Source organism: Opisthocomus hoazin, chromosome 28 (assembly GCF_030867145.1).
Source record: "Opisthocomus hoazin isolate bOpiHoa1 chromosome 28, bOpiHoa1.hap1, whole genome shotgun sequence".
Classification (NCBI taxonomy): domain Eukaryota; kingdom Metazoa; phylum Chordata; class Aves; order Opisthocomiformes; family Opisthocomidae; genus Opisthocomus; species Opisthocomus hoazin.
In genome coordinates, this window is record NC_134441.1 from 2,414,524 (window position 1) to 2,436,706 (window position 22,183).

The 22,183-nt window shown below is 68.2% G+C and overlaps 3 protein-coding genes across 4 annotated transcripts in view; 2 read left to right on the top strand and 1 right to left on the bottom strand.

Moving 5' to 3' along the window:
- Positions 1 to 3,335, top strand: part of CAMK2B (calcium/calmodulin dependent protein kinase II beta) — a 10,340-nt gene extending 7,005 nt beyond the window's left edge. Inside the window, exons 4-7 of the mRNA XM_075444550.1 lie at positions 1,032 to 1,122; positions 1,252 to 1,346; positions 2,755 to 2,989; positions 3,075 to 3,335. Coding sequence (XP_075300665.1) covers positions 1,032 to 1,122; positions 1,252 to 1,346; positions 2,755 to 2,987 — 419 coding nt within the window. The 3' untranslated portion in view covers positions 2,988 to 2,989; positions 3,075 to 3,335. The remainder of the gene's footprint in view (positions 1 to 1,031; positions 1,123 to 1,251; positions 1,347 to 2,754; positions 2,990 to 3,074) is intronic.
- Positions 3,336 to 4,537: 1,202 nt separating this feature from the next.
- Positions 4,538 to 11,418, bottom strand: YKT6 (YKT6 vesicular SNARE protein). 2 transcript variants are annotated; one of them, XM_075444538.1, is made up of 8 exons: positions 10,900 to 11,418; positions 9,871 to 10,058; positions 7,856 to 7,938; positions 7,071 to 7,171; positions 6,483 to 6,587; positions 6,295 to 6,360; positions 5,781 to 5,882; positions 4,538 to 5,481 (listed from the first exon to the last, which is right to left on the bottom strand). In XM_075444538.1, exons 2-8 carry the CDS (start codon positions 9,972 to 9,974, stop codon positions 5,446 to 5,448), a joined length of 597 nt encoding a protein of 198 aa, XP_075300653.1. In that variant the 5' UTR covers positions 9,975 to 10,058; positions 10,900 to 11,418; the 3' UTR covers positions 4,538 to 5,445. The 2 variants fall into 2 exon arrangements, with proteins under 2 accessions (XP_075300653.1, XP_075300652.1); XM_075444537.1 differs by having other exon boundaries at positions 4,540 to 5,481; positions 9,871 to 9,993; positions 10,900 to 11,416.
- Positions 11,419 to 12,236: 818 nt separating this feature from the next.
- On the top strand, positions 12,237 to 21,248 carry GCK (glucokinase). Its single transcript, XM_075444536.1, has 10 exons — positions 12,237 to 12,365; positions 16,258 to 16,420; positions 16,551 to 16,705; positions 16,875 to 16,994; positions 17,095 to 17,190; positions 17,341 to 17,440; positions 18,089 to 18,272; positions 18,533 to 18,688; positions 20,757 to 20,990; positions 21,092 to 21,248. The coding sequence occupies exons 1-10, from the start codon at positions 12,321 to 12,323 to the stop codon at positions 21,234 to 21,236; spliced, it is 1,398 nt and encodes a 465-aa protein (XP_075300651.1). The 5' UTR covers positions 12,237 to 12,320; the 3' UTR covers positions 21,237 to 21,248.
- Positions 21,249 to 22,183: the final 935 nt, after the last annotated feature.

Here is a 22,183-nt window from a genome sequence, read left to right on the forward strand (position 1 = left end):
TACTGGAACACTCCGGGGTGTGACTGGTATGTAGTGCAACGTACTGGAGTGTACTGGGGTGTCACTGGGATGCAGTAGGATTGCACTGGGATGGAACTGGGGCATATTGGAATGCACTGGGATGTACTGGAGTACACTGGAGCGGCACTGGGAAGCGGTGGCACACACTGGGACGCAACAGGGTCACACTGGGACGGGTTGCGATGCACCTGCGTTGAACTGGGATCTGTTGTAATACACTGGGATGGTACTGGGAGGCACTGGAATGGCACTGGGAAACACTGGTGTGGAACTGGATGTATTGGGATGCACTGGGCAGCACTGGGACACGCTGGGAGGGCCCAGGACCCCCGGGCCGTGGGGGTGCGCGTACTGGTGTGGCGGAGCGGGGGGGCCCTGGAGGTCCCTGCGTCTGTCCCCAGGGTCTGTCCGTCTGTCCCCGCCCCCCCAGCGTGTCCCTTCCCCACGGCCCCAGAGCCCATCCCCCACCCTCACGACATGTGGCTGTCACCTCTCCCACCCAGTGTGTGTGTCCCCCCCCCCCATCCCTCCATCCCAGGGGACCCCGGCACGGGGACAGGGAGGGGACTGGGACAGGGAGGGGCACTGGGAATCGGGATGGGGACAGGGATGGGGACAGGGATGGGGACAGGGATGGTGTTGGGGACAGGGATGGGGACAGGGATGGGGAGGGGGATGGGGACAGGAACGGGGATAGGGACAGGGATGGGGATGGGGACAGGGACAGGGATGGGAATTGGGATGAGGACAGGGATGGGGACAGGGATGAGGACCAGGACGGGGATGAGGATGGGGACAGGGATGGGGATGGGAACTGGGATGGGGACAGGGACGGGGATGGGGACAGGGATGAAAACCGGGACTGGGATGGGGACAGGGATGGGGACCGGGTTGGGGACAGGGATGGGGTTGGGGACAGGGATGGGGATGGAGACAGGGACGGGAATGGGGCCGGGGCCGGGGATGAGGATGGGGCCAGGGGCCGGGGCCGGGGCCGGGGCGCTGACGCTGGCCGCCCCCCCCAGCCCGCAAGCAGGAGATCATCAAGATCACGGAGCAGCTCATCGAGGCCGTCAACAACGGCGACTTCGAGGCCTACGCGTGAGCGGGGCGGGGCCGGCGGGGCGGGGTGGGGGGGGCGGGGTGGGGGGGCGGGGCCGGGCCGGGCGGGCCGGGCGGGGCCTGGGCGGGTGGGGTGGGCGGGGCCGGGGCTCAGCCGCTGCCTTGCAGGAAGATCTGCGACCCGGGGCTGACCTCCTTCGAGCCCGAGGCCCTGGGCAACCTGGTGGAGGGCATGGACTTCCACCGCTTCTACTTCGAGAACCGTGAGTGCCCCGCCCGGCCCTGCCTGCGCCCTGGGCACCCTGCCCGCACCCTGCCTGCGCCCTGGGCACCCTGCCCGCACCCTGCCTGTGCCCTGCCCGCACCCTGGGCACCCTGCCTGCGCCCTGGGCACCCTGCCCGTACCCTGCCTGTGCCCTGCCTGCATCCTGTCCACACCCTGTCCACCCTGCCTGCACCCTGGGCACCCTGCCCGCACCCTGCCTGGCCTCGCCCTGCCCAGCCCCATCCATCCTGCCCATCTCTCTGCCCGTCCCTCTGTCCTTGCCCGTCCCTCTGTCCTGCCTGCCCACCCCGTCTGCCCCCTGCCCGTTTGCCCTGCCTGTCCCTGCCTGTCCCTGCCTGTCCCCCCGCCCGCCTGCCGGGCAGGTCCTCTGGCCCCTGCCCTTCCTCTGCCTGTCCATCTGTCCGTCCAAGCGTCCTGGCCCCTGCGTGTCCCTCTGTCCATCCGTCCTGCCCGGCCCCTGCCTGTGTGTCCGTCCACCCACTGCTGCCTGTCTGCCTGTCCTGCCTGCACCCTCCCTGCCTGTCCTGTCTCGCCACCCCTGCCCATCCCCTGCCTGTCCCCCTGCCCATCCCCTGCCTGTCCCCTGCCCATTCCCCGTCCCCTGTCTGTTCCCCTGTCACCTTGCCCTGTCCCCTTGCCCATCCCTCTACCCATTCCCCTGCCCTGTCCCCTGCCTGTCCTTCTGCCCGTCCCCTCTCCATCCCCTGCCCATTCCCTGTCCCCTGCCCGTCCCCCTGCCCTGTCCCCTTGCCCAGCCCTCTACCCATTCCCCTGTCCTGTCACCTGCCTGTTCCCTACCTGTCCCCTGCCTGTCCTTCTGCCCACCCCCCCTCTGCATCCCCTGCCCATTCCCTGTCCCCTGCCCATCCCCTGCCCTGTCCCCTATCTGTCCCCTGCCTGTCCTTCTGCCCATCCCCCTCTCCATCCCCTGCCCATCCCCTGCCCGTCCTATCTGTCCCCTGCCCATCCCTTACCTGTCCCCTGCCTGTCCTTCTGCCCACCCCCTTCTGCATCCCCTGCCCATTCCCTGTCCCCTGCCCATCCCCTGCCTGTCCTTCTGCCCATCCCCCTCTCCAACCCCTGCCCATCCCCTGCCCGTCCTATCTGTTCCCTGCCCATCCCCTACCCTGTCCCCTGACTGTCCCCTGCCTGTCCTTCTGCCCGTCCCCCTCTCCATCCCCTTGCCCATTCCCTGTCCCCTGCCCGTCCCCCTGCCCATCCCCTGTCCCCTCTCCATCCCCTGCCCGTGTGCTGCCCATCCCCTCCATCCCCTGTCCCCTGCCGGTCCCGTGTCCCCTGCCTGTCCCCTGCCTGTCCCCTGTTCCCTGCCCATCCCCTGTCCCCTCTCCATCCCCCGTCCCCTGACGCCCGCCCCGGCCCCGCAGTGCTCTCCAAGAACAACAAGCCGATCCACACGACCATCCTGAACCCGCACGTGCACGTCATCGGCGAGGACGCGGCCTGCATCGCCTACATCCGCCTCACCCAGTACCTGGACGCCCAGGGCCGGCCCCGCACCAGCCAGTCCGAGGAGACGCGCGTCTGGCACCGCCGCGACGGCAAGTGGCAGAACGTCCACTTCCACGGCTCGGGAGCGCCCGTCGCCCCGCTCCAGTGACGGTGAGGGGGGCGTTGGGGGGCTGCAGGGGTGGGCTGCGGGGTGCTGGGTGCTGACCCGCTGTGGGGGGTGCCCCCGACCCCGCAGAGCTGTCCCGGTTCCGGCGCGACGGAGACGGCGATGGGAGCCGAGGCGGCAGCCGGAGCTGCGGCTTCGAAGCACGCGTGTCCGCATGCCTGTCCCCCCCCACCCCGACCCCCAGCCCCCCCCCAGCCCCTGCTCCTCCCCCACTCCAGTGCCTGTGTTTGCAGAAAACAAAAAGACAAAAAAAAGCAAAAAAAAAAAAGCCAAGACGACATAAAAAGAAGGCAAAAAATAAAACAAAATGGGGGGGGGGGGGGGAAGAAACTCCAAACCCCGCCCGACCACGCACCCAACACCCACCCAGCCGCTCGGACGCAGGCGGGGGGGCTGGGGGGGCCCCCCCCGCGGCCAGACCCCCTCTCTCTGCCCTGGGGAAGGGGGGTCCCGGCGGGCGGGGGGCGGCTGGGGGGTCAGCCCCCCCTCCCCGGCTGTGCTTGTGGCGTCGCGCTCGTGGTGGATGTTCGCTCTCTGGACCCCGCTTTCGCCCCTGCCCTCCCCGGTCCCTGTACATAGAGAGAGCTCTTTATTTTTGAATTCCCCCGGGGGGTCCCCGGCTGGGGGGCTGCCGGGCGCTAAGCGAGGGGGGGACACATATACAGACCCCCCCCCCCCCCCCAAAGCCTGGTGCTGCCCCCGGAGCGATGGCCGTAGGGGCCGAGGGTGATGCCGGGGTGGGGGGGCACGGTGGGTGGCTTTGGGAGGGTCCCCGTCCCCCCCCCCGCAGCGGGCACCCCCCTGTCCCCAACCTGGGCACCCAGCACCCCGTTTCCCCGCGGCAGGGGGGCTGTGGGGGTCGGGGCAGGGGGAACGGGGGGTGATCCAGCATCGAAAGCACTTTAGACTAAGAGAAGGGGTCTCTTAGGGGGCACGGGGGGGCCCCCCGCCCAGCACGGGGAGGGGGGACACCCCATCGCCCCATCGCCCCCCAGCTCCCCGGGGTGTCCCCGTGCTCCGTCGCCGCGTCTCGCTGGGGTCCCTCTGTGGCTGGGGGGGGGGTGCAGGGCGGGAGGGCCGGGGGGATATATATATATATATATTTTTTGGGTTGGTTTTTTTTTTTTTCCCCGTTTCAATCCTCCTCCTCCTCCTCCTCCTCCTCCCTGCATGCCCCGCGCGCGGGAGCAACCCTCGGGCGCTAACGCTGTCTGTCGAGGAGCTGAGCTGAGCTGTTGCTGTCCCCTGAATGCTGGTGGATCGTGGCCACGTTTTTCTCTCTTTTTCCCCTTTTTTTCTCTCAATTCTTTTGCCATCTCCTCCCCCCCACCCCAACCCCCGGCGTCTCCCCCCCCTCCGCCCCCCCCCCCCCCTCCTCAGCCCTTCGTCTTTTCTTTCTGAGCCTTGTAAGTGTTAAAGATGACTCTGATTTCGTTTTTGTCTCGGGAAAACCGCAAATAAATTATGAGGAAAAATAACTGACCGAAATAAAACAAAACAAAAATAAAAAACAAAAACAAAAAAACCCCCAAAAAAACCAAAAACAAAACAAAAAAAAAACAACAAAAACAAAAAAAAACAAAACAAAAAAAAACCAAAACAAAACAAAAAAAAATCAAACAAAAAAAACACCAAACAAAAAACCACAAAAAACCCCCATAAAAACCTCCCCAGAAAACCCAACTGGCTGGAGGGAGCAGGCTGGGGGGGGCAGGGGGGGGTGGGGGTCCCCTTCCCACCCGGAGACGCCGCAAAGAAATTCGGAGCTGGGCTGACCGTCCAAAGCCAACTTTTATCCCCGGCCGGCGGCGCGGGCTCCAGCGAAAGCTTCCTCCCTGCTGACGGCGGAGGAAGAGGAGGCAGCGAGGGCTGCTCCAGGCCGATGGGCGCAGGGGAGGGGGCTCCGAGCACCCCCCGGGTCCTGTTTCCCCCCCCCCAAGACCCCCAGTCCCAGCCCGGCTCCTTCCCCCACCCAGCACCCAAGCGAGGGAAGGGGCCCAGAGGTGACCCCCTCCCCGGCACCCCATCGGCCCTGCTCCTGCCCCGGGCACAGGGACCAGTGCTGGGACCAACTGGGTCTCCCAGTTCACCAGTGCCGGGCGCTAACCGGGCCGCTCCTTCCCTCCCAGCCCGCTCCCACCCCCCGGGCTCACCCCGAGGACACAGACACGGCACAGACCCCCCCAGACCCCCCGGCTGCCCCGCGAGGCCGCGGCGCTGGGCAGCGGCACCGGCGCGAAGGCGAGTGGTCCAAGCCACCCTCGGGAAAAGCGAGGGGTCTCGGGCGTTCCCCCCGCCCCGCAGGGCGCCAGCCCGACACCGGCAGCCCCTCGAGATGGGGAAAAAAAAAATAAGTCACGTAAGGCCACGGCGCCGAGGACACGGGACCCCGGCCGGCGCGGCACAGCCCCGGGTCCGGGCGCGGAGGGGAGCGAAGGCGTCACATGATTTCGCAGCAGGAATTCTGCTTTCGGGCCTGGGAAGAGAAGGAAAAGGCGCCGGGACGGCGGGCTCAGCGGCACGGCCGTCCTCGCGCCGTGAGCCCAGCCCTCGCGGCTCGCCCCGACCCCCGTACCGCGAACCGCCGCCGCCGGGATCGGCGTCACCGTCCACCAGGCGAGCGGCCGAGCTCCGCAGCCGGGGTTTGGGCAGCCCAGCTCCCTCCAGGCCGGCGGACGGCGACCCTGGCCGGGCGCCCACCCCCCCTGCCCGTCCCCAGCCCACCCCGGGGTCCGCGGGGACAGCAGGGGGATGACACGCGCTCCCGGCACTCACGGTTTTGTAGAAGGCTTTGGACTGCGCCCCCAGCACCTCCGATTTGGAGACCAAGTCGTCCAGCTTCTCCCCGCGCTCCAGGAGCGACTCCATGGTGTTGTGCTGCCCAAAGAAACCGGCGCTGAGCCCCGGCACCCCGGGCCCTCCCTGGCACCGAGCAGAAGACGGAGGTGCCACCGCGTCCCCAGCCGGGGACGAGCCTCGGCCACCCCAGGAGCGATCTCAGCCCTGGTAAAGCCGGGCAGGCGGCAGCGAGCGGGACGAGGAGAGCCCGTAGCGCCGGCCGCTGAGAGCCGAAGCCAAGCGAGGCCGCGGCGCTGGGCAGCGAAGGGACAGTGGATTGAGCGAGGGGAAGCGGAGGGAGGCGAGAGCCCGGCGGAGCCCGGAGGGATGGGGAAGCCCCCGCAGCTCCAGGAACGTCTCCGGGGAACGGGGAAAGCCGGACGGCCCCCCCGGCTCCCCGGCCCCGAGCAGAGGTGCCAGCGCCGCGGCCTGGCCCCGGCGTCCTCCTCACCAGGATGATTTTGGTCTCGTCCAGCTCCGCCTGCACTCTGGTCATCGGGTCGGCATCGCGGGGGTTCTTGGAGAAAAACACCACGGCGTCGGCACCGGCGCCGCAGGGACGTCGGCGTCCCCCGGGCCACGGCCCCGCAGCGCCGGGGAGCGTCCCCAGCCTCGGCGCGGGAGCCGGGGCGGCCGCACCTGGTATTTGCTGAGGTAGCCGTCCAAGGCCGCGTAGCCGATGGTCGCCGGCGAGCCCGAAGGCCAGTCCATCTTGCTGACCTGCCTGGAGAACTCATCCAGCACCTGTGTGCCAGGAAGCGGGCGGTTACTGCCCGCCGGTTCCGCCCGCCGCGCCTGGCAAGGAGGGATTTTTCTCCTCGAAAAAGGAGATTTTTTTTTTCCTCCTCCTCTCTGCTCCCTTTTGAATAAGCAGAGAAGAGGCAGAAAGCAGCGTCCTCGGCGACCGACCCTCAGCGCGGTGCTGACCCCAAGCCCGGGGCAGCCAGACCCGCAATCACCGCTCTCCGGCGCCGCCGCCGCACCCGCTCTTCCCACCCAAAACCCGAGGCGGGGAGGGAGGACGGGGGTGTTTGCGAGGCCAGCGCCCGCGCCGGCGGCAGAGCGAGGGCGACGTCCGGGCAGGCAACGGCTCGGGAGCTCAGGATCCCGCTCGGCTCAGCTCCGCCGCCGCAGCTCACGAGCCGCGGGGTCGTTCCCGTGTCGCGAGCGGGAGATGCGGAGGAGCAACCCGTGGCCTCCAGCGCCGCTCCCGCCCGGCGCGCTCACCTTGTCCAGCAAGGTGAAGCCAACGCGCTGCGGGTACTCGTTATCGGCGATCACCACGCCGGCCAGCCCGTCGCTCCGGACGTAGACGTGGCAGAGGTACTCTGGGGGAGAGAACTGACGGCGGGGAGGGCCAGAACCCCCCCCAGCGCCCGCCGCCTCCGGCAGCCCTCCCACGACCCACGGATCCCACCAAAGGTTTCATTTCACGCAATTTCATTAGGAATTAGGATTTCATTCGCGGGAAGGGCGCGAGAGAGGATCGAAACCGGCCCCGGATGGCGTTGCCGCAGCCCGGCCGCGCGGCGCGGGACACGACGCGGCCTTTCCGGAGCGGCAGGTACTGCCAGAGCCAAAGGGAAAGCAGCGGGGGAAGCGCTCAGCCCCGTTTTAATTAAACACCCAACTCGTCACCGTCCTGAAGCGTCATTAAAGAGGCTGCGGCCGCACCCTGGGCGGTTTCGGGGTTCGGGAGGCTGGAGATGGGGCCAGCGATCGGGGTGTGGAGCCCAGCAGCGCTCAAGGGACGGGGGAAGGCGGCTGCGCCGGCACGGCTGCGTTTCGGGGTGTACAGGCTGGGAACGGGGCAAACTGGGGAAGCCGCGGGGCGGCGGGCGCAATTCCCGTGTCCGAGGGGGGCGGCGAAGCCCTGGCCGGTCCCTCTTCCTCCCGGAGACCCTCGCCCACCCCACGCCGTCAGCGTGACCCAGCCGGGCCCCGCTTCGAGCTCGGACTGTTTAACCGCGGAGCCGAGGACGGAAAGGCGGTCGGCCGCGCCGCGCTCTCACCTTGCTCCTTGACGGAGGCTCTGCTGCCGCGCTCCGAGCGCTCCACGATCAGCTGGCTGGTGAAGGTCATGAACTCCTGCACGCTGCCAACGCAAAGCGTCGCCGCTCGAGTCGCCGCGGCAGAGCCCGGAGAGCCGCCGGCGCGGTGACCGCAGGGCAGAGCCGCCGGCGCTCGGGGTGGGCTGAATCCCCCACGCCGGGGGCTTCCCTCGAGGAGCCTCGCGGAGCCGTGGCCACCCCCCAGACAACTTCGCCCACGCGCCCCCGGCCGCGGGCAGGGTCTCGCCTCGCCGGGCCGAAGCCCGTTTTTGGGGGTCTGGCAGAAAACGGAACGCGGGCGGAGCACGGAGCTGCGCCGATGAGCGGCTCACGCAGCGAGGGGCTGCGGTCCCTGCCGGAGCCGTCACCCCGGGGAGGACGCTCGGCCCACCGCCCTGGGTCAGGAGTGAGGACCGTCCTTACGCCAGGCTCGCGTCTGGAGAACATTCCGGAGCCCAGGCTCGAGCGCTGCCGGGCTTCTCCTCCTCACCCCGCAGTAGAAGACAAGAGGCCAGAATCCAAATCCAAAATCCAAATCCAAAATCCAAAATCCAAATCCAAATCAAATCCCAACATCCAAATCCCAACATCCAAATCCCAACATCCAAATCCCAACATCCAAATCCCAACATCCAATCCAACATCCAAATTCCAACATCCAAATTCCAACATCCAAATTCCAACATCCAAATTCCAACATCCAAATTCCAACATCCAAATTCCAACATCCAAATTCCAACATCCAATCCAAATTCCAACATCCAAAATCCAAATCAAACCCAAAATCCAAATCCAAAATCCAATCCAAAATCCAAATCCAAAATTCAATCCAAAATCCAAATCCAAAATTCAATCCAAAATCCAAATCCAAAATTCAATCCAAAATCCAAATCCAAATCCAATCCCAAATTCAATCCGTCCCCAGCGCACGCCAGGTTAACGCCGGCGATGGCACAAACCCCCGGCTCCGGCGGGAAGGGAAGCTCTCGGAGCTCGGGCTGCGGGGTTTGCCCAACCGCCCCCCAGCCGTCCTCCTGCCCGGCGCCGCAAGCGCCTTCACCCCGAACCCAGCACCCTCCAAAAACGTAAGCGAAGCGTTTTTGACCCAAACTTCGGCGAATCGCACCCTAAACCCCGCGAGCGAGGCGCCAGCAGCCCCTGCGAGCACGCCGGGACGCAGCGCGGGCGTCACCACCAGAGAAACGCAGCGCGGGCGACGAGCGCCGGCGCCCCAAATGCCACCGCCCTCCCCAAAACGCCCCTTTTCTCTTTATTTTTTTTTTGTAAAGCGGAGAAACCGCCAGCTGCGGGGGCAGAGGCTCGCGGGGCCGACGGCAAAAACCACGCCGGGAATTTTCGCAGGATTTGGCGAACGGGGCGCGGCGGGGGTTGTCAGCGCTCGCCTCGCCCGTCGCGGAGGGCACGCGGCGGCAGCGCTGGGCACAGCTCCCTCACCCCCCTCACCCATCTGGCTAAGAAAGTGGTTTTTTGGGACGCTCTTCCCTCGGGATTTTCCCTTCGGAACGGAGCTGCAGAACCAAACGGGCTCGAGGCGCCGGGAAACCTCAGCACGGAGAATTTTTTAATATTTCCTAAAGGGTTTTTTTTTATTTCAGAGCCGGGAAATGAGCCGTTTCGGTGTTTTACGGCCTTGGGAGGTGTTTGGGGGGCTCCCCTCCGCTGCCAAGTGCTCCGCCATCTCCCTGCGCGCTCGGAGCGGGACGCCCCGCAGCGCGGGTCGGCGTTCCGGTTTAAACCGGCTCACCCGAAGCCGTTGGGATACCCGGAGCGGAGGCTGGGAGAGGTTTCAGACGAGACCGAATGGAAACGGCAAGATGGCGGGGGCGTGAGGCGAGCAATGCCGCGCCGGAGGGCGAAGGGCTGCTCCCTGCGCCCCCCGAACCCCCTCGCTGCGCCGCACAGGGGGGTCCCCTGGCGCTGGGGGGTCCCCCGGCGCTGGGGGTGCCGGCACCCACCTGGAGCGCTGGAAGAAGCTGAAGGCGGCGAGGTCGTGGGCAGCTTTCAGCAGCCGCACGGCGCGCTCGTCCTTGTAGAGCACGCTCAGGCTGTAGAGCCTCATGGCGGCGGCGCCCGCGGGCCTGGCCGGGAGCAGCCGGGGCTGAGGCAGAGCCCCGGCCCAGTACAGCCCAGTAGAACCCAGCCCCTGTGGAACCCAGTATAACCCAGTATAACCCAGTCCCCGTGGAACCCAGTATAACCCAGTATAACCCAGTCCCCGTGGAACCCAGTATAACCCAGTATAACCCAGTCCCCGTGGAACCCAGTATAACCCAGTAGAACCCAGTCCCCGTGGAACCCAGTATAACCCAGTAGAACCCAGTCCCCGTAAAACCCAGTATAACCCAGTCCCCGTAAAACCCAGTATAACCCAGCAGAACCCAGTCCCCGTAAAACCCAGTATAACCCAGCAGAACCCAGTCCCCGTAAAACACAGTATCACCCAGTAGAACCCAGTCCCCGGCCCCAGTATAACCCAGTCCCCGTAAAACCCAGTATAACCCAGTCCCCAGCCCCTGTGGAACCCAGTATAACCCAGTCCCCGGCCCCTGTAGAAACCAGTATAACCCAGTTCCCGGCCCCTGTAGAAACCAGTATAACCCAGTTCCCGGCCCCTGTAGAAACCAGTATAAACCAGTTCCCGGCCCCAGTAGAAACCAGTATAACCCTGTCCCTGGCCCCAGTAGAAACCACCTAACTCAGTCCCCGGCCCCAGTAGAACCCAGCCCCGGCCCCAGTATATCCCAGTAGAACCCAGCCCCGGCCCCAGTATATCCCAGTAGAACCCAGCCCCGGCCCCAGTATATCCCAGTAGAACCCAGCCCCGGCCCCAGTATATCCCAGTAGAACCCAGCCCCGGCCCCAGTACACCTCAGCCAGCCCAGCCCCGTCCCAGTATAACCCAGTCCCCACTCAGCACAACCCAGCTCCCCGTCCCGATCCCCCTTCCGGCCCGGCCCGGCCCGGCCCGGCCCGGCCCGCGGTACCGGTAGCTCCGGCCCTGACTGTGAGGAGGCGGCGGCCACAGAGAAACGAGCCCGACCCGGAAGCAGAACAGCGGCGGCCGGAAGTGACAGCGAGCACTGCCACGGGGCCTCGCCGGCCCCGCGCAAGCGCAAACCGCGCCCCGCCTCCTCGGCCTCTAGACCAATAAGCGCCTGCCTCACCCTCCGGCCTCGCCCACCGCCGCTCTGGACCCGCCTCCGAGCTGCGCGACCAATCAGCGCCGCCGTGGCGTCATGGGGCGGGGCTCCTGCCGCTAGTCCTCCAGCGGGCTGGGGGGCGCTCTATCCCGGCTTGCTTTGCGCGGGAGGGGGGAGCAGTAGAGGCGCTGGGGCCACAGTGGGCCCGGGCGGAGGGAGCGGCCTCGTCCGGTGGGGCCGGGCCCTGCGTGGGGCCGGGGCCCTGCCCGGGGGTGGGTGACGAGCTGTGGGTGTCCCCATGTCCCCCCCAGAGAGGCCCCTTCGTGGGGTGAGTTCCCAGCGCTGGGGCAGGGCCTGAGGCCTCGGCGTGGGCCTGAGGCGCTGCGGGGTGACCCCGCGACCTCCCCACCCCCCCCCCAGGGCCACCCCCATCCCCAGCTCCGGGTCCCAGCGGTGCCGCCATGGCCGGCGCCGGAGGCCTTGGCGTGACCGGGGCTGTCCCCTTCCCCGTGGGCCCCGCCATGCCGCCGTCCCCCCAGATCCACGCGGCGCCCGGCGTCGGTCCCGCCATCGCCCGCCGCCCTCGCTGGGCCGCCGTAACCTTTGTCATCGCCGGCCCGCGCGGCCCGGCGCGGTCTCCATGGGAGCACGCGGCGTTGCTAAGCCGTCCGGTGGAGTGCTTGCCACCGCCGCCAGGCCCTCGAGCCGTTGGTATGACAACTGCCGCGGGGACACGGGTGGCCCGGGGTGTGGTGCTTGGCGTGACGGGGCCAGCGGCCCCCGGCGGGGAGGGGTCGCGGCCGAGCCTCGCCGCTGCACCGGGACTTCCCCGCCGGCTGTAGAAACCCACCGGGGTGGGCTGGCCGCCCCTCGCAAACCGCCCGGTGCCCCGGTGAAGCGATTTCCCAGGACAGCGGGGCACGACCCGTCACCCCCCAGCGCGAAGGATGCGGGGCGAGAGGGCTGAGCGCGCCGGGGCGCCGGGCCCCGCTCCCTGCCCCTCTGCTTGAGGGGCCGGAGCCGCGGGGGGAGAGCTCGGGGACCCCCCCCGGAGCAGGTGTTGGAGAGGAGGCGGCTGCCGCCGGGCGTCGGATGAGATAACGCGGCGAAAGTGGAGCGTCTCCCGGCGGAGCGAGGGACGGAGCAGCCCAGCGGCGGCCGGACGACTGCCGGGCCGGGGAAGGGGGCTCGCACCCGCGGGGTGCCCGGGGGCCGAGGGGGGCCCGGCTCGGCCCGCAGCCCAGCCCGCCCCGACGCCGGCCCCCATGCTGGATCACCGAGCCAGGATGGAGAGCGGCAGGAAGGAGAAGGTGAGGCCGCTGCCGGGGCGATCCCGGGGGAGCTGGAGGGGAGATGGTGTGGGGGGCACCCGGTGGGGGCGGGGAGCGGCGCGGAGCCTCGCCGGGGTGCCAGGCGTCGCTGCGGCCAGCTCCTGCCGGGCGAGGTTCCTGATGGGGACGGAGGTAGCCGGGAGGGGAGGACGGCTCTGGCAGCGAAGCTGAGCAGCCTGGGGTCATCCCCGATGTGCCCGGGGGGTCCCCATCCCCGAGGTCACCCCCCGGCGCGCTCCGGGGAGGGGGCCCAGCGCCGTAAACCTCGGCGTTTTGGTGCACCGGATCTCGGCGTGGCACAGGCCGTGCCCCTTCCCCACACCGGCGAGGACTTGGGAAGGAGCTGGGAGCGTCTGTGGGAGCGCGGTGCCCAGCTGGGATGATCCTGCCATGCGGGCACCGGCGTTGGCATCTTGCTGCCAGCCCAGCGGCTGCCGTCCCCGGGGTGAGACGGGGCCCATCGCCCGCCGCGGCTGGTCGTCACCGCTGTCACCGAGGCGCCCAGGAGGACGGCACCTGGCTGTCCCCGGCCAAACCTCCGTTGGGAAAAGCTGCTCCTGTCCCCGCTCCCGGATGGACTGAGCTCACGGGGCCATGGGTGAGGACAGCGAGACGCTTCCCCGGTGCCGCTGGGATGTCTGGGGACACGGAGGGGACATGGCACATGCTGGGGGCAGGAGCACGTGGCTGGCAGAGTCAGCATCGCCGGCCACCACAGCTTTTGGCCGCACGGTTTCCAGCTCCGTCCCCGGTGCGAGATGCGTCAGAGCAAACTGTTTCCTTGGGAAGCCAAGAGCTGGTTTTGGTTGCACGGGAAGAGCCAAATCCCACCGGAGAAGAACCAAATCCTGCCGCGAAGGAGCCGAATCCCGCTGAGGAAGAGCCAGATCCCACCAGAGAACAGCCAAATCCCGCCGGGGAAGAGCCAAATCCTGCTGGGGAAGAGCCAGATCTCGCCGGGGAAGAGCCGAATCCCATCAAGGAAGAGCCAAATCCCACTGAGGAGGAGCCAGATCCCACCAGGGAAGAGCCAAATCCCACCGAGGAGGAGCCACATCCCGCTGAGGAAGAGCCGAATCCTGCCGAGGAGGAGCCAGATCCCACCAGAGAACAGCCAAATCCCGCCGGGGAAGACAGATCCCGCCGGGGAAGAGCCAAACCGGTTGTTTTGGAGGCAAGGGAGGGGATGTGTTGTGGCACGTGGCACTGCCATCCTCGGGTGTCAGCCCCCAGGGATGGAGACCCTCCGGCCGCGGCAAATTCGGCGTTGGTGTGCCGGGCGGTGCTGTGGGATGGCTTCTGCTCCGCGGAGCGCCGCGTGCCTTCAGCTGCCGGCTCCGGCAGGGTGGTGGAGTCCAGCCCTGTGCTTTTCCTGGCAGGATTTTTCCAGCCGGCCTGGGCTGACCACCCTCAGGGTCACGGCAAACCTCGCCGTGGTGCCGCCTTGGGCTGCCCCGGCCCCGTGTTGGGGTGACCGGCGGCGTCCCCCGGCACGGCAGCGTCCTCCGTGCTGCAGCCCCGTCTCTCGGCATCTTGGCTGACGGCACCTCGGGGGTTCGGGGTTAGTGGACCCCCCGGGCGTCGGCACCGGGGCGGACGGCTGGAGAGGTGCCGGCGTGCCGGGATCCCAGCCGGCGCCGCTGGGCAGAGCTTTGGGACAGGGCGGTATTTGGGATGAGGCTCCGCTCGGGGGGCCGCAGGCTGAGGGACGGTGTTCGGGGCCGGGGGATTTATCAGGACGCGCTGGGGGGGTCGGGGCGAGCAGCCGCAGGTTTGGCTGAGCCGGGGCTGCGGGTGCTCTCCCCGTGCCGGGATTATCCGAACCCCATCCCAAAGCCTTTCACCAAGCCCCCCGCCCCGAGACACGTGGGGGAGAGGCAGCAGCCTCGAGGAAAACATCCGTCTGCCGGCAAAAGTGCAAGCGGGAGCGTTTGAAGCTTGCCCGGATCCCGGTGACTAATGAGCCGGCTACATCTGGCCGAGCAGCGAGCGCTCGCGCTCCCCCGGCTCCATCTGACAGCCCGCGGCTGCCTGCCCCGGTTACGTGCCGCGGCTAATGGAGGCTGCGCCGGCGCCGCGGCCCGGGGTTGCTACGTAAAGGGTAAACACGGGGCCTGCCTGCCAGGCGCTCCCCTCGAGTGGGCCCTGCGATTCCTCCTGGCAGCGAGGCACGGGCGCAGCTCCCGATAATGCTCTTGATACCCTGCCTGCCCCCGGCCCCCCGTCCGCGCTCGGTCTGGTGGGCGGAAAATGGTCCCTGCGCTTCCCGCCGGGATACAGGGAGAGGGATGCTCCCGGCTCCCACGGGAGCGGGGAGGAGGCGGCGTCCTCGTCACGGACACAGAGGGGTCCCGCGTCCGCAGTGGGGCTCCTAAACGGCATCGCGGGAAGCGCTTCATGCTGGGAGACACCCCGGGATTTGGGGGGATGGGGCGACCCTGGTGCTGGTCCAGGCCCTGCCACGGCGGTGCTGGCTTCACTGCAACAGTCAGAGCGTGTGGAAAATCAGAGACCCTGGGATTTGGTGGGATGGGACGTCCCCGGTCGCTGGTCCAGGCCCTGCCACGGTGGCACCGGCTTCAGTGCAACGGTCGGAGCGTGTGGAAAATCATCCGGCTGAAGGCAGCGGCGCGGGGACCGCTGTGCCGGGAGAGGATCTGGGATGCGCAGCGGCTGGCACCGGCCCTGCGGATTCGCCAGCGCGTCCGTTCGGTTGGAGGCCGGGTGGCAGAGAGGGATGAGGTGTTTCGGGGTGTCTGCGCGCCGGTGGGGAAACCAGGGCCAGGGGAAGGAAACTTGGGGTTACTGATTGCAGTTCACAGAATCCCAGGATGCTGGGGGTTGGCAGGGCCCTCTGGGGGTCCCCCAGCCCAACCCCCTGCCCAAGCAGGGTCACCCAGAGCAGGGGGCACAGCACCGCGTCCAGGCGGGGCTGGAATATCTCCAGAGAAGGAGACTCCACAGCCTCCCTGGGCAGCCTGGGCCAGGGCTCCGGCACCCTCAGAGGGAAGAAGTTCTTCCTCGGGTTCAGCTGGAGCTTCCTCTGCTTCAGTTTGTGCCCATTGCCCCTTGTCCTGTCGCTGGGCACCACTGGAAAGAGTCTGGCCCCGTCCTCCTGACCTCCACCCTGCAGATATTTAGAGGCATTTCTAAGGTCCCCTCTCAGCCTTCTCTTCTCCAGGCTGAACAAGCCCAGCTCCCTCAGCCTCTCCTCATAGCAGAGATGCTCCAGTCCCCTCCTCATCCTCGCAGCCCTGCACTGGACTCTCTCCAGTAGCTCCTCATCTTTCTGGAACTGGGGAGCCCAGCACTGGACCCAGCACTGCAGATGGGGCCTCCCCAGGGCAGAGCAGAGGGGGAGGAGAACCTCCCTCGCCCTGCTGCCCACACTCCTCTGGATGCACCCCAGGATCCCATCGGCCTTCTTGGCACCCAGGGCACGCTGCTGGCTCATGGTCACCCTGTGGTCCCCCAGCACTCCCAGTCCCTCTCCGCAGAGCTGCTCCCCAGCTGCTCCCCCAGCCTGTCCTGGTGCCTGGGGTTGTTCCTCCCCAGGTGCAGGACCCTGCCCTTGCCCTTGTGGAACCTCATCAGGTTCCTCTCTGCCCAGCTCTCCACCCTGTCCAGGTCTCGCTGGATGGCAGCACAGCCTGCTGGGGTGTCCACTGCTCCTCCCAGTTTGGTGCCATCAGCAAACTGGCTGAGGGTACGCTCTAACTCTTCATCCAGGTCGTTGATGAAGAAGTTGAACAAGGCTGGGCCCAGTACTGACCCTGGGGGACACCACTGGTTACCGGTTCACTAGTTACTAGTTCAGGCCGCCCGCGTCCCGTGTCCCCGCTGGCAGCTGACGGCGTCCGTCCCGCCGCAGGTGGAGCAGATCCTGTCGGAGTTCCGGCTGAGGGAGGAGGACCTGAAGAAGGTGATGTACCGGATGCAGAAGGAGATGGACCGAGGGCTCAAGCTGGAGACGCACGAGGAAGCCTCCGTCAAAATGCTGCCCACCTACGTCCGCTCCACCCCCGAGGGCTCAGGTACGGCGCTGCCGGGCTGGGTGGGCATCGCGCCCGCTCCTGTGCCGCGTCGCCTCGTCCCCTCGGAGCGGGAGGCCCAGACCCCCGCCCCGCGCCGGTCACCGCGTGTCCCCCCCCCCCGGCTTTGCAGAGGTCGGAGATTTCCTGTCGCTGGACCTCGGCGGCACCAATTTCCGCGTGATGCTGGTGAAGGTGGGCGAGGGGGAGGAAGGGCAGTGGCAGGTGAAGACGAAGCACCAGATGTACTCCATCCCGGAGGACGCCATGACGGGGACGGCCGAGATGGTGAGCGGGGCACGCCGGGCAGGGACGCGCCGTGCCGGCTTTCCGCGGGGACACCGGCGGGCACGACCCTCGTCCCTGGCGCTGGCGGGGGACCCGCGGTGGGGACGGTGGCTGGCGGCGGGAGGGTGGGGGACGGCCCCCGGCGAAGGCTCGCCCTCCTCTCTCGCAGCTCTTCGACTACATCTCCGAGTGCATCTCCGACTTCCTGGACAAGCACCAGATGAAGCACAAAAAGCTGCCGCTGGGCTTCACCTTCTCCTTCCCGGTGCGGCACGAGGACATCGACAAGGTGAGGGGGCGGCGCGGCGGCACGAGGACTCGGTGGGGAGGGGGGGTCCCCACGGCCCGGCTGCGCCCACAGCCCCCTCCCGCTCTTCCCCTCGTGCCAGGGCATCCTCCTGAACTGGACCAAGGGCTTCAAAGCCTCCGGCGCGGAAGGGAACAACGTGGTGGGGCTGCTGCGAGACGCCATCAAACGGCGAGGGGTGAGACGGGCGGACGGCTCGTGCCGGCGCCGCGGCGGCGGGGAGACCCCGGCACCCCCACGACGCGTCCCTGCGAGAGGTCGTTCCACCCTTGGGGACCCCTCGCCCCCCCCCCGGCGAGACCCCCGACGGCCGCTTCTCCCTCGCCAGGACTTCGAGATGGACGTGGTGGCGATGGTGAACGACACGGTGGCCACGATGATCTCCTGCTACTACGAAGATCACCGGTGCGAGGTTGGGATGATTGTGGGTAAGACGGCCCCTGCCCGCAGGGACGCGCGCCGGCTGGGGGGGGGGGACCCCGTTCCCGCAGCCCCCTGCTGCCAGCGGGGTCTTCTCCTTTGGGGGGGGACGCGCCGAGGACACGGGGGTGATCCCTGCGTTGGGTGCGGTGACCCACGGCACGGCGATGTCCCCGAGGGACAGCCTTCCTCCGGGCTGCCGGTGCCTCCGGCGTCTCCCCGCCGCGGTGAAGGTGGCTGGTGCCGGGGAGCCGGGGAGGCGGGGGTGGGTTTGAACCCCGCAGCCCCCCCCCAACCCCCCCAGACCCACGCTATCGTCAGCGCCGTCAACCACCCGGCCATCTGCGCTCTCCGCGCCGGCCCCTCGGCCTGGGTAAACACCGCGCTGCCGGCGCCGGGCTGTTTACCAGCTCCTCCGGCACACCGGGCCGCGCTCGGCACCCGAGCCCCGGGGACCCCCACCCAGCGCCCACCGGGGCCAAGCACCCGGCCGGCGCCGCGGGGAAGGATCCGGAGGGCCGAGCTTCCCGCTCCGCATCGGGATGGGGACGCCCAGCCCCGAGCACAGCCCCCCACGGTGGGATGGGGGTGTCGGGGGGGGTCAGCGCCGTGTCCCCGTCCCCTCACCCGGTGCCATCCCCGGCTCGCGCTGGCAGGGACGGGCTGCAACGCCTGCTACATGGAGGAGATGCAGAACGTGGAGCTGGTGGAGGGCGACGAGGGGCGGATGTGCGTCAACACGGAGTGGGGGGCCTTCGGCGCCTCGGGGGAGCTGGACGAGTTCCTCCTGGAGTACGACCGCGTGGTGGACGAGACCTCACTTAACCCCGGTCAGCAACTGTAAGGAATGGGGCAGAGCCAGTTCCTCTGGGGGTCCCCACCCTCCCCGGCCCCCCCCACGTCCCCTTCCCCCCACCTGCGTCACGCTGGGCTCAGCTGAGGCCGCGGCAGCTCATCACACGGGGCCTTCGTTCGCCCGCGCCGCCGTGCTCCCACGCAGGGCTGCGTCCGGCAAGGGAGAGGGGGGGGAAGGAAAGACGGGGTGCCACCCCCCCCCCCTCAAAATCCTACCTCTGACGGCCCCCCGCCTCGCCCCCCAGCTACGAGAAGATCATCGGGGGGAAGTACCTGGGGGAGATCGTCCGGCTGGTGCTGCTGCGGCTGGTGGACGAGAACCTGCTCTTCAACGGCCGGGCCTCCGAGAAGCTGAAGACCCGCGGCAGCTTCGAGACCCGCTTCGTGTCGCAGATCGAGAGGTGCGGGGCTGGGGGGGGGCGGCACCCCCAAACCGGCCCTCTGTGCTGTCCCCCGCCACCAGCCCGGGAGCGTGGGGGTGTCCCTGCTGGCACCCTGCAGCTGGCTGTCCCGCGGCAGGGGCCCTTCTCCCGTCACCCCACCCCAGCAGGCTCTGAATGCCCCATATCGGGGTGCCCTGTCCCATCACCCCACCCCAGTGGGCTCCAAGTGTCCCATATCGGGGTCCCCTGTCCCATCACTCCACCCCCGTGGGCTCCAAGTGTCCCATATCGGGGTCCCCTGTCCCGTCACCCCACCCCAGTGGGCTCCAAGCGTCCCATATCGGGGTCCCCTGTCCCATCACCCCACACCTGGGTGTCCCACGTCAGGCTCCCAGTGTCCCATCACCCCACGCTGGCCGGCTCTTGCCCATCTCGGGGTCCCCGTGTCCCCGTCACCCCACATCAACGGGCTCCAAGTGTCCCATATCGGGGTCCCCTGTCCCATCACCCCAGTGGGCTCTGAGTGTCCCATATCGGGGTCCCCTGTCCCGTCACCCCACACCAGCGGGCTCCGAGTGCCTCATATTGGGGTCCCCTGTCCCATCACCCCACACCTGGGTGTCCCACGTCAGGCTCCCAGTGTCCCATCACCCCACGCTGGCCGGCTCTGGCCCATCTCGGGGTCCCCACGTCCCGTCACCCCACCCCAGCAGACTCCGAGTGCCCTATATTGGGGTACCCTGTCCCATTGTCCCACCCCAGCCCTCTACAGCTGCCCCATATCGGGGTCCCCTGTCCCATCACCCCACCCCAGTGGGCTCCGAGTGCCCCATATCGGGGTGTCCTGTCCCGTCACCCCACACCAGGGTGTCCCACATCAGGCTCCCAGTGTCCCATCACCCCACGCTGGCTGGCTCTGGGCCATCTTGGGGTCCCCACGTCCCGTCACCCCACACCAACCTGTTCTGAGTGCCACATATCGGGGTTCCCTGTCCCATCACCCCACACCAGCAGGCTCCGAGTGCCTCATATTGGGGTCCCCTGTCCCATCACCCCACACCTGGGTGTCCCACGTCAGGCTCCCAGTGTCCCATCACCCCACGCTGGCCGGCTCTGGCCCATCTCAGGGTCCCCACGTCCCGTCACCCCACTCCAGTGGGCTCCGAGTGCCCCATATTGGGGTCCCCTGTCCCATCACCCCACCCCAGTGGGCTCCGAGTGCCCCATATTGGGGTCCCCTGTCCCATCACCCCACCCCAGCGGGCTCCGAGTGCCCCATATCGGGGTTCCCTGTCCCGTCACCCCACACCAGGGTGTCCCACGTCAGGCTCCCAGTGTCCCATCACCCCACGCTGGCCGGCTCTTGCCCATCTCGGGGTCCCCGTGTCCCCGTCACCCCACATCAACGGGCTCCAAGTGTCCCATATCGGGGTCCCCTGTCCCATCACCCCACCCCGGTGGGCTCTGAGTGCCCCATATCGGGGTCCCCTGTCCCATCACCCCACCCCAGTGGGCCCCGAGTGCCCCATATCGGGGTTCCCTGTCCCGTCACCCCACACCAGGGTGTCCCACATCAGGCTCCCAGTGTCCCATCACCCCACGCTGGCTGGCTCTGGGCCATCTTGGGGTCCCCACGTCCCGTCACCCCACACCAACCTGTTCTGAGTGCCACATATCGGGGTTCCCTGTCCCATCACCCCACCCCAGTGGGCTCTGAGTGCCCCATATTGGGGTGCCCTGTCCCGTCACCCCACACCAGCAGGCTCCGAGTGCCCCATATCGGGGTGCCCTGTCCTGTCACCCCACCCCAGTGGGCTCCAAGTGTCCCATATCGGGGTGCCTTGTCCCGTCACCCCACCCCGGTGGGCTCTGAGTGCCCCATATCGGGGTTCCCTGTCCCGTCACCCCACACCAGGGTGTCCCACATCAGGCTCCCTGTGTCCCATCACCCCACACCAGGCCTCCCCAACTGCCCCATCTCGGGCTCCCCACGTCCCGTCACCCCCCCACCAGCCCCCTGCAGCTGCCCCACCCGCTCTCCCCCCACCCCACCCTGACGCTCCCCCCCCGCTTCTCCCCGCCGCAGCGACTCGGGCGACCGCAAGCAGATCTACAACATCCTGACGGCCTTCGAGCTGCTGCCGTCGGGGCCGGACTGCGACATCGTGCGCATGGCCTGCGAGAGCGTCTCCACCCGCGCCGCCCAGATGTGCTCGGCCGGCCTGGCCGGCGTCATCAACCGCATGCGGGAGAGCCGCAGCCAGGACACCCTCAAAATCACCGTCGGGGTCGACGGCTCCGTCTACAAGCTCCATCCCAGGTGAGGATCCCGCCGGAGCCTTCCTCCCGCCACGCTTCCCTTCCTCCTCCTCCAGCCCCCAAGCCTTGACCCCCATTTTCCCCCCCCGCCCTCACCGGCAGCTTCAAGGATCGCTTCCACGCCACGGTCCGGCAGCTGACACCCGGCTGCGACATCACCTTCATCCAGTCGGAGGAAGGCAGCGGGCGCGGGGCCGCGCTCATCTCCGCCGTCGCCTGCAAGATGGCCTGCATGATGGGGCAGTGAGAGAGGACTCGGGGCGGGGGGCGGTGAGGATGAGGATGGTGGCGGGAGGGGGGGGGGGTGGGAGCATGGCGGTCCCGCTCGGAGCGCGGCGAGGAGCAGAGAGGGACGCGGGAAGGGGTTTGCCGCCGGCGGAAGGCGGCTCCCGGCTCCCCAATAAACGGGGTTTGCGTGGGCTTCCTCCTCTTCCTCGCTTGAGCGAGAGCTCCTCGTCTTCCTCATCCTCACGGGGAGATCCTGCCCACCCCGCTGTGGGGCTGCCCCACGTGTGTGGGGCAGCCGAGGGTCATCCTGCGCCTCCCCGGCCCCCTGTGTCCTCCCAGGGGTGGGGAGCGGGACCCCCTGCACCCCCCAGCCCCTCCCAGGGGTGTTGGCTGAGGGTGGGGGGCCCCTGGGGGGGGCGACAGGGTGGGGGGCAGAGCCTGGAGGCACCCCGGCCTCCCCTTCCCAGTGCTGACCCCCCCCCGCCAGCAGCACCCCAAAACCCAGTGGCTCCCAGCCCACCCCAAACTGGGGGGCACACACGTGACCCCCCCCAGCGTGTTCTGCGCTCTGGGATGCCACAGCTCGATGGGAGGGGGGGGGAGTCGGGGTCCTCCTGGAGTACCTCAGGGTGTCGGGGTCCCGCTGAGCGTTGGGGGCAACCCAGGGTGTGGGGTGCTGCAGGGGGGACTGGGAGCACCCCTGGGTGTCGGGGTACCTCTGGGGGTCTGGGGCACCCCAGCATGTCGGGGTCCCTTTGGGTCAGGGGCATCCCAGGGTGTTGGGGTTCCCTGGAGAGTCTGGGGGGCACCCCAGGGTGTTGGGGTCCTCCTGGGACACCCCAGGGTGTCAGGGTCCCGCTGAGGGTTGGGGGCACTCCAGGGTGCTGGGGTCCTCCTAGGGCGCCCCAGGGTGTTGGGGTCTGAGGGTTGGGGGCACCCCCGGGGTGTGGGGTGCTGCAGGGGGGA